Source organism: Sinohyriopsis cumingii, chromosome 4, assembly GCF_028554795.1.
Source record: "Sinohyriopsis cumingii isolate HCF-2022 chromosome 4, ASM2855479v2, whole genome shotgun sequence".
Lineage (NCBI taxonomy): Eukaryota > Metazoa > Mollusca > Bivalvia > Unionida > Unionidae > Sinohyriopsis > Sinohyriopsis cumingii.
The window spans coordinates 48,266,118-48,277,757 of NC_142964.1; the positions used below are offsets into that span (position 1 = coordinate 48,266,118).

General features: G+C 35.5%; 1 protein-coding gene and 1 non-coding gene across 2 annotated transcripts in view; one reads left to right on the forward strand and one right to left on the reverse strand.

Annotated features, from left to right (window-relative positions):
- LOC149801120 (polyprenol dehydrogenase-like) overlaps window positions 1-5,696 on the reverse strand; it is a 63,696-nt gene extending 58,000 nt beyond the window's left edge. Inside the window, exon 1 of the mRNA XM_089955145.1 lies at window positions 5,410-5,696. Within this exon, the coding sequence (XP_089811271.1) occupies window positions 5,410-5,485 (76 nt within the window). The 5' untranslated portion in view covers window positions 5,486-5,696. The remainder of the gene's footprint in view (window positions 1-5,409) is intronic.
- A 100-nt stretch (window positions 5,697-5,796) lies between these two features.
- On the forward strand, window positions 5,797-5,869 carry Trnak-uuu (transfer RNA lysine (anticodon UUU)). Its single transcript has one exon. It is a non-coding gene; the product is annotated as a tRNA-Lys (tRNA).
- Window positions 5,870-11,640: the final 5,771 nt, after the last annotated feature.

The following is an 11,640-nucleotide window of genomic DNA, read 5'->3' on the forward strand; positions in this document are numbered from 1 at the left end:
TTGATACAAATTGAGTCAACTGCCATATAACATTATTTAACAGGGCCCGAGTGGCCGAGTGGTCTAACGCGCTCTCTGTTACGGATCACTGCCATCTCACCTCTGTCTGCGTGGGTTCGAGTCTCAGATTCAGCCAATGTGGGTATGTGAGAAAGCTTGCCAGTAGCTTCTCGTGGGTCAGTGGTTCTTTCCAGGGTTTTCTCGGGTTCTTCCTCCACCAATAATAATGGCCGCCATATATAGACTATCATGTGCTGAAAAATGGCATTAAACCCTACAACAACAACAACAACAACAACATTATTTAACTTACTGTATCACCTTTTTTCTGGAGAAAAATATTAAACATTACTAAGCAATGCAGATTCTGGCAGTACAGACATTAAAACAATGCTACGTTTTTGTGCAAGCTAGTGTTAGTTTGTGTAAACCCATACCATTTCTGTCTCTGATCAATTACTCTACTGTACATTACTAAAGAATAAAATGATCAAGTGCATTATTATTTTCACATAAATATTACTTTGGACTAATTTATTTACTCTTATATTTAGTGATACACTACCATCTCTGAAACAGATCTCCCTTACAATAATGCCCTTTTTATTCTGGGAATAACACAGTACCAATATGGACCCAATGACCGAAATGAATCGTCATACATACTTAAACTGTTTTACTACATGTATGACAACATGGGTTGAAACAACATACAGTTTAGTTTTATATCTTTACTTCGTTTCTAAAACATTTTGATTTGAAAAAAATAAATAAATAGATACCATGAAGCTAAAAAATATTTTTTATTTATATAAAACTATTTCTATATGATTGACTGGCACTTTGTTTATAACTCCACATAAATGCATACACACATTCATTGAATTGTCAATCCTTCTTGCTATACCATGGTTCAGTATACAATGTAGCTGGTAGTCATTGACCCCAACTACCATATTATATTATGAGTGATTGCTGAATTACCCATATAGTAAAGATCAATAATGACCAATGCCATAATTATTGAACTTATAATAATAGTCAATATTTGCTATACAGGAAGCCAAAGAGCAAACCTCTTATCAGGCAGATCTAAGTGATTTTATCAGGCAAATCTAAGTGATTTTATCAGGCAAATCTAAGTCATTTTTCACTGTACTTTAATTCTTGCAGGCATCTGCAGAATGTGCCGTGAAAAAAACATTATTACTAACCAAGCAATATGAGGGATTTTTTTAAAAATATCTCAATCTGCAGATGATGATGTGAGATTTTGAGTGAAACATGGACCAGGAAGCAAGGCAAATTTTGCAAAACAAGTGACTTCACATTAAATGAAATAGTCTGAACAGTACATGTATTTATAACTCAGGTGTTTTCCACTGTCATTTGTATGGGGTCTGGGTCTATCATCTGTGAAGAAATCAGGTCTACTTTAGTAAATTTCAAAAGAATACTAATTCCCTAATAACAATACCATGGCATCCAACAAATTAATTTTAATTAAGTTTGGAGATCTCCTCCAGAAATCAGGTGAAGTTATGTTGAATAAATATCTTACATTATTACAGCATTCTTAAAGATGTTATTTTACTTAATGACATTATAGACGTAACTTGGGCTAATTCATCATACTGCATAGTCATGACATTTCACCTCTGACCTTCATGTTATGGTTTATTTTTATGACCCCATGCAATTAAAATGGCATTTTCATTAATCTGGAAAAAGCTCATGTTTAAAGGTTTTGCACCAAATCATGTCATGAAATAAATGTATTTTTTTGGTGAATATAAAGTTTTACCAACCAGCCAACCCATCATATGGACCTCCAGACTGCATCCATCTATTTTATTTATCTTGCCAACATAATATGAGCAGCTATTTATATATAACTGATAGTCCAATAAAATGGCCCTCACAAAACCTGTGTTGATACTGAAAAGGTAGATGATTTGTGGGTCTTATGTTACATATTCATAAAATTAAAGAATTGTTTGCAGACAGATCTGTCCACAAAATATCCATAATTATACATATCAAAAACTCACTGGTATTTCTCATGTCTGTTGAGTTACTGTTGGTTAAAGGGCCCTTCTTTCAATATGTACAGAATATTTACAGATTAAATCCTATCTGATGACTTGTAAATAAATATGGAATAAACGTGTGTCCTGTGTCTATTTTGAATTTTGTAGAGTACATTTTGCTGTTAACAAATACTGGCAAGTGTCCAAAATGGTCACTGATGTATTCTGGACAAATCAGTATTAAGCATAATTGCACATTTTAATTAACAGTTGACATCAAACATACAAACCATCCAGGGTCTCAGAGACTGGAGTGGGGGGGGGGGCTGATTTATCAGATTATAATAGTGGGTGATATGGTTATTTTATTAATTCCAACACTGGCTGCTGAGTAAGAAACATCATGGGAGAAGTTTGATATAAAACACCAGTAGGTTGCCTGCATGAGCTAGCTCAAGTAACCAATGAATATTGTCATACTTTGGCTGTTTTCACAAATTTCATGGTGATGGCCAGGATCATGTTAGCACAGGGATATTCTGGTTATTGTCAAAGGTTTCTTTTAGGGAGTCAAACTTGCCTGGATATGGCAAGTATCACAGTATCTCCAGGTTGGTACCCTTAGGTTTTGGTGTGCAAGTGTGTGCTAGGCAAAGAGCAGATGACACGAATCAGTTTAATAATCCTCCAGTCATTTATGCTGGTCCAGACAACATCACTAGGAACAACGTGCTTTACAAATCCTGCAAAATGGTTGCATGGTATGTTCAAAGATTCAAGACATTTTGGCCATGTCAAAAATTGCATTAATTAAACAGTGCTGATTGTTTTAGCCATTTAATTGTTCAAAGCAGATGAGCTGACTGATTGTTGCGCTACATTTATTTGTTTGATCATCCAGGCAGGTGAGCTGCTATATATATATATTGGAAGTTGACCCCTTAAAGCTCCGAGTAACCCGGTTAATGAATATGAATAAAGACAGTCTTAACACAATGGCATTTTTAAATACATTCATTATATTTACTTATGGAATAATATTATTATTGCCCTTCTGCCATAAAGGTTCCTTTTAAGGAATTTCTTATCAAATCATCTGAGGCAGATTTACTCCTCTTTGGTACTCTCCCTAAAAATGAGAGTAAACTTGATTACTTAAATAACAGAATGCTGTCAAAATTTGTTTTATTGCTGTGTGTTATTTTTTCTCATTTTATTGACCATTGAATCCATCTCACTCTGTTGTAAAGATTTTCTCGGTCTATTTAAATTAAGCTCAGTGTGAGAAACATGGGTAAACACATATGCCATTAATGAAGATTTTTTCACATGCATAGCAATAGTTACATAACTGCATAAAGGGAATACCAGATCTGCACAGCTGTCAAGATAAACACATCAGGTTTGTGATCAACTTCAACAGACTTTACTTTTGTAACACCTTTTCTAACTAGCTGATATTACATGATAAATCTCGAACTCTGGCACTGAAGTTCAGGAGATTTATGATTATTTTCGGGCTTGACCAAAAATCTGACAGGAATCACATGACTGACTCATGGCAATAAACTGTGCAAAGCTGATCAAAACGCACATGTCCATTTAAGCTGTTATTTTATTATTTACACCCCCACCCCCACCCAAAAAGTGATCTGTCACATAACAACTTTTGGGTACAGCCAATATGTACAATATGAGATTCAACTGTTGAAAATATTCAATTCTTGAGATGAGACTTTTCATATCAAAGAAAGTCATTTGTTTTATGTACTTTCATTTCGCTTAATCAGAATAAGTGTGTGTGTGTGTGTGTGTGTGTGTGTGTGTGTGTGTGTGTGTGTGATTTGGATTTTTAACATTGCTTTAACAATTTTTCAGTCATATCACTATGATGTCTGCAGTGTGGCAATTTATAGTGATGTCTAGCACTGGGGCATCAAGCTGCAGACATGTAGCATGATGTCCCACCCAGTCACATTATCCTGACACCAGCCTGACCTTTACTAACACTAACCTCTTAATGCTGAGTGCCAAGTGAGGCAGCTGTAAGTACCATTTTTGTAAGTCTTTGGTATGACTCAGCCGGGGATCAAACCCATGACCTTCTGCATCTGAGGTGGACACTCTAACCACTAGGCAGTCCTTCTTCAGAATATGAAAAACATGATTGAGAAATTTGACATGACTGTCAGAGATGTAGTACCATATATATACTTCATGAAACAGCCCTCCAATCAGACTGCAATGGGAACTAAAAGGACCCGCGACTGAAGGCTATAATTACCCCTGTACCATGTACACACAAACACCTGGGGGATGAAGTTCTTTTTCCTTTCCACAGGATAAATTATCAGGTTGCTGTGCGACCATTAACAGTGGTACATGCACAATGTGCGCATACCACTATAATTCAACTAATCAATCAATATACTTCATAAGTTGTATCCAACAACAAGCAAAACTGGCCACTGATCTGCAGTGACACAATGTACCAGCAGCTCAGGGTCTCTATTGTTTGATCTACTGATTACTCCAAATAATCTGCATAAACCCAGATCTGCCAGTGCCTTAAGTGATGACAGTCCCATAATGCATTCATGTCAATTCTTAAAATGAAACTATTCTTGATTATAGTGTACTTATTTGGGAACACTGTTTAATGGAACAACGCAATACAATGATGTAAAAGCAGGCACCGAGAATAGTATTACATTAATCCACTAGTAATAGTAGTATGACAGCTATACTAAAGGCCACAAGGATCACGAATGTGTTCAGTACCGACTATTTCAGGAACGGGTGTCGTTTATTTTATAATTATATTACAAATACCTGGCAATTATTCACTTTATTTTTATTTTGATCCTCATACATCCGTGTTCCTTTGGAAGATTATTATTTACATGTCCCGACAAAAAAACTCCATGTTAAAGTACGTCATTTTTGGACAAGATGATGAGATTAATCTAAAGCAGTGATACCGGTTGATGTCTTGCCACAAGTTTATCAAGTTGAAACTTCGTTCATAGTATCATGTATTGATGTGTCTATTCGACCACCTGTGCACTTTTCTTGACCAAGTTTAGTACCTGGCCACCACTGTAAAAGTCCAAAGTGATTAAAAAAAAAAAAAAATCGTTGGAAGTTTCTTGATGACAGTTTAAGTACAGAGCATTTAATAATCATTACTGAATAGACTCTGATTAAACCAAAAGCATGCGCTATACACGAGAGAGAGAGAGAGAGAGAGAGAGAGAGAGAGAGAGAGAGAGAGAGATTCATTTCAGTTCATAATTGTAGTATATATATATATATATATATATATATATATATATATATATATATATATATATATATATATATATATATTTGTGCATACCTTTGCTTCCTCCTGTTACCATGACAGTTCTCTTCTCAGGGAGGGGTGATACTTGGAGACTCTGGCTAACTCCCATTTTCGACTGTTGACATTCATAAGAACGTTTTGTTGTTCCAAGCTTAAACTATAACCAGAATGAGAAGGCACGCTCTTGTTCCTCGAAACTGTAAACGAAAGCCATCCCCAAAACTTCAGGATCAATATAACTCAATATATAAAAGCTGAATAGGCCTACACAATGATACGCATATATTTTCATGTCAACATTAGCCGTACTATTGTAAACAGCGCACCCTGTCATGTCATGAACAACGGTTTACCGCATACTGTAAGTTACTTTAACTCTGCTATTGGTCCTGTAAATTGTTTGCTCCCACTGCTTGTCGAGCCCGCCTAGCTCAGTCGGTAGAGCATCAGACTTTTAATCTGAGGGTCGTGGGTTCAAGTCCCACGGTGGGCGAAACTTTTTTTTTTCGATTTTTACATTAAAATCATCGCAATGTCTTTTGAATTCAAATTATTCCTACTGCTGTCAATTTATATAATGATATAAAACAATTTAAAGCAAATTTAAACGATCAGCCGCAATTTCAAAGTCCTACTTCCAGACTCACTGTTGGGAAAGCAAACGGAATTCATCTTCTTAGTAGTAGTAATATTGGACAGTTGAGGACACGAATAGAGAAATTCAGTTACATAGTAAGGGTGAGTCTCAATACAGCACAAAGTTAGTCACGATTGCATACAATATGTTCATTGATGTAAGTTTGCAATCATTTGTTGAATTTATTAATTTTAAATTCAAATTCAATTTTCCTTGAGTTCAGAAGTTAATCACAAGCCTTTGTCTAAACTATTGTATGACTCATGTATTATCCGACTGTGTACAGATTTAGTGGTTTGTGTGCAATAGAAATCATGAAGTGAAACGATCTCATGCGTTTCTTCTTATACGAATTGTAAGAAGTAAATTATCTGTCTTAAATGATTTGTTTCTAATTAGCAAAGTAAAGTAGTTGAGGCAATTAGTGAAGTCAGTTAATTCCATTGTGTAATTAAGTTTTATAAATTCTTTTCAATCGAGAACCGATGGTGTTAGCATTAAGAACATAGCTAGTGACAGCGGGGTTTATCTGAGAGATCTAATTGTGTCAAGTTCTCAACTAGGAATGCGAGTATCCGTTAAAGACATTAATCTACGATGGTCGGGAGTGCGTATTTGGATGTGAACTGACCATAGCTTAGTTCTGTTGAATTACGGTAAGTCAATATATGCCGTAACAAGGGTGGCGCTATACAGTTTCGCATTTTGCATAGGGTTAGGAATTTAAAGAAAAAGAATGTCCCCGGCTTTCCTCACTGGTTATACTGGCTATTTAAAAAAGACCTTGTATATCTTAGGTATAATGCAAAGAACCTTTAATTCCCTTTATTTTGGTGTATGATTGATGGGTGTACTATGGGTTATAGAGTATACAGCTTGGCCTTACTTCAAATGTGCACCTTTCAAAAAAGTGCTAGCTCTACTTGGTCATTTTCACTTCCTGAACTTCAGAGGTCAGTTGTATAAAAAAGAGCCGATAACTTTTTTTACATTTTATATATTTGGTAATTCATTCATTGCACTTTCAGAAGCTGGTATTGTCTAGTCTGGCAAAATTCATTTTCCCTATTTTAATAGCTGCTATGTATAGTGTACTTTAGACTAATTCAGACTGATTTTTTAACACAAGGGAGCAGTCATTTTAGTTAGCAGTGTGCTTAAATCATGTAAAATTTCCAAAAGTACAATATCCAAAAGAAATATCATCCACATTACATTAATGTAGCATAGAGGTATGCAAACATTCTCTCCACTGTGCATGTTTTAAATGCGAACTACTTCACCTTACATACGTCAGTCTCTCAAAAGCACATATTATCTGGTGAGCGCCACCAAGAGTGAGACTACTGTTTGACCACAGAAGGAAACAAATCTGACGCGTTATGTAGATTGGTTATTATATCTATTTTAAGGAAAAGCACCATACCTATATTGCACAGTGGAAAAAAACACAGTCTACAACCAAGACGGCTGATAATCCGAAGAGGCGTGCAATCGAGCGAGCCAGCCAGCTAGCCACCCAGCCAGCGAGAAATACGGCAACGCCAACCTCCTATCACCAACAGTGATTTGGAAAAGATCGGTAGTAACCAGGTGATGCTGAAATGCCGGCAATTTGAGTTCGATCAGTCATTCGATTATATGATGAAATTTGTTATATTGGTATAACAGAATTGAATTTCGCATAAATTTTGAAACTCTATTTAAAAGAGAAAGTGACTCATTTAAATGTCATGTTCAATTTCATTTCGTTTGGGTAATTAACTAAATTGTTATATTTTACATAAGTGGCTCGTAATGTTCCTTTTTTTTATCTCTGTTCACATCACTGTTATTCCATCCATTAATTTCATAGTTTACTCGATCTGGGCAATACCACAGTGGTCGAACATCTCCTAGATAACGATAACCAAAGCAACAGAAGGAGAGGGATCACACATCACATCTCCCACCTCGTGACCATATTATTATGTAGGCATGACGGTAAATGTACATTCCAAGGTTGAAATACTGTGGCAACATGCATTATATTATAATAATAATAATAATAATAATAATAATAATAATAATAATAATAATAATAATAATAATAATATTAATATTAATAATGAGGACTTTGTATAGTGCATAATCTTTAGAAGCTCTAAGCGCTTTACAACATTAGACAACACCTATAAGATAAAAAAAAAACAAACATATAATGATATGATTACAAACACGAACACCATGAAATTAGAAAACATAAAAAAAAACATGCTGAGAACATTTAAGGTAGGAAACATTACTAGGTCTTTAAGTTTGTTCTTGCAGTCGAAATAAGTGAGTTTTGAGAGCCCTCTTGAATGTGATGACAGTGTCTTTGTGTCTAAGTTCAATGGGCAATTCATTCCACGTAGCTAGGCCCTCGTATGCAAAAGAACGCTGTCCATATGACTTTGTTTTCATAGTGGCAATAATGAGTATATGATTGTCAGAAGAGGAGCGTAAGTATCTTGCTGGTGTGTACACATGGGTGAGGTCGGATAGGTATGTTGGACTAGAGTCCGACAGTGAAACGTAGCACAGAGAACAAATTTTGTATTTGATTCTGGATCGAATGGATAGCCAGTGTAGGGTACAGAGCAGCGGGGAGGTGTGCTCTCATCGTGGTACTCTAAGTATGATCCGAGCAGCTGTGTTTTGAACTTTTTAAAGTTTCTGGAGCAGATATTGAGATGAACCAGACATAACTGAGTTACAATAGTCCAGTCTTGGAAGTACTAATGAACACTCAAGTGTTTTAGTGGCATCAGCTGAAAGATATTTGCGAATGGAGCTGATGCGTCTCAGCTCAAGATATGCAGCCTTGCATATGTTCATGGCATGTTGGTGCAATGTGAAAGTACTGTACAGAGTAACACCTAGGTTTCGTACTGATTGTGTGAATTTAATGTTGGTGTTGCTGATATTTATTGTTTGAGGTAAAGGATGTGAATGAGAAAGTCTTTGTGTTGTGATCAGAATGGCATCAGTTTTATCATCATTGATCTGCAGCTTGTTACATGTCATCCATGATTTCAAATCAGAAATGCACCTCTCTACACCTTGGATGCCAGCATTAACTTCAGCTGGGTGGCTAGATTTGTATATTTGGGTGTCATCAGCGTACAATTATAGTTATGTATATTTGATTCAATTTAATTGCTTGCTTGTTAGTTTTAATTATTTTTGTAGTCCATTGCGTGTTAGAGCAATATAATTTTGTTTACTGGAATTTAACATTTTCCAGAATTAGTTTGACCTGACTCTTTTTCGTAAACATCTAATAAAGAATTTACTCAGTTCGGTGGTTTTTTTAAACATTTCAACGTCAAGACGTATATTCTGTTGTGACAAGTTTGGTTTGAAATTCTATTTTATGGAATTATTAATTATTTTCCCTTGGAATATTTAAGTGCTCATACAGTATTCTTGGACAAAGACATTTATTGAAATTTTACTCAAATTCCAAACTGGAATATTATTTCTTGTGATTCAACAAAGAACTGTAGACACACCAATACTATACTGGCTACAGTATACGTCATCGCCCTCCATTATAGATTTTCGTCAGGACTCGAAGTCAAATTCATTAGATCATTTTATTACTAGGACTTCTAATTTTTAATTCTTGGATAATTCTTGGATTGTGGTTGGATTTGATTCTTAAAACCCTAAGTTTTTTACCTCATTTTTACTTTGTTTTTCTAGGGTAAAAAATTGTTTGTTAAACTTTACAAAGCTTGTTGTCTTCACTTTTTTCTTGTTACTGTTTATGAGAACAATAGAAATAGCTCCGCATGTCAATGGCAACTTTAATGTTTACATAAATTTTTTCACAATAAAAATTATACTAACATGTGACTAATTTAATTTCAATAAATTTGGATCCTTTGATTTGAGGTGACTCCGCCCGCATGCGAGAAAGCCATTCAGTGAATTTATTTCGCGTAAAGAAATGAATCGTATGCTTATTAGGCTGAGTGCAAATGTGACATGGTTAGCTGATAGGTTTACATAATAACTCATTATGAGCACTTCAGGACAATGCTTTAGTCAGTGTATTCGGAACATCAAGTGTTGTGTTGGCTGTCTGCTTATGTTACTTTTCATGGCGAGAATCAAACAAAATTAATGCCCGATATCAAACGATACACCAACGACACAACAAACGATGTTATTTGTGTAATCTGACCAGAAACTGTTTATCCTATGATGACGACTATGAAATCGAAGATGGAGAAACTTGAAAAAAGATTTCATCAGAGGTTCGATGTGGTCCAACAGCAAATCTATGAGGTACCGGATAGGGTCAGTGTTCTGTCCAGCAGCAAATCCATGAGGTACCGGATACGGTCAGTGTTCTGTCAAGCAGCAAATCTATGAGGTACCGGATACGGTCAGTTTTCTGTCCAGCAGCAAATCCATGAGGTATCGGATACGATCAGTGTTCTGTTAAGCAGCAAATCTATGAGGTACCGGATACGGTCAGTGTTCTGTCAAGAAATATTAAGGAGCTTGACGAGAAAAATGGCACACTAAAGGCCAGAACAAATATTATATAAAATAAAGATGACGGCCTAGAGAACCAGTCCAAACAAAAGCAAAGTTCTTAGTGTTCTTTGGAATTAAGATAGTAAAGGAAAAGTAGACATGGGTTCAGTGTTGAACAGAGGGTCCGCGTAGTTATTAGGAACAATCTTAATGTTAAGGAAACATGTTTATACTGAGCATATGGAATGTATTTTTATCTTACTGAACAAACTAGTATTTTAGGTTCAGCGTGGTTGATTACTAGGTTGCATCTATATACCTCCGTCATATTCACCTGTTTGATGACAGGTCCTCTACTTGTAATGATGCATTAGAAATCAATATGACGATATTTTAAAGAACACTGAAACTGAAATATGCTTGTGATTTAAATTCTACAACTGCTTATATAGGAATAACTAGATGTTTACGTAAGACCTATTTTATGAAAATTTACAAGCTGAAAATCAACCTTTTGAATCATCTTACTGTGTAAGCGCAAACAGGAAAATCTACTATAATGAAACCGATATGTGCGTTCCATTGTTTTTCTTTATTATATAATACTTCATGGTCCATTTCGTGGCATTTGGTAAGCTGTCGTGAAGCGTAGAGGAAAACCTGTCAAAAATGTTGGCCAAAAGGTAACGTATCAATCTAAATAGGCATCGATATAACGTAATCAAATGAGACAACCAGGGATAAATTACAGTTCACACACAATTATATTACCACGGTTATATTACCACGGTTATATTACCACAATTGTATTACCACAATTGTATTACCACTCATGAACGTATGCTATGCAGCAGATTTTAGACTTTAGCTAGCAATTTTCTTTGCAAGCTCACTCCACCCCACTCCCATCCAACCCCACCCCCGTCATTAGGCAGGTACAACCTGACTTCTATTTGCACAATAAACAACAATCCTTACCACAAATTTTCTCTCACAGCACACTATCTCTGTATGTACAGCGAAATTAATATGTAATAAAATATGAAAATCGTGTTTGAACATTCACATAGGTATCTCACAACTTTCTCTTCGTTCGAAATGGTGGCCATAATATT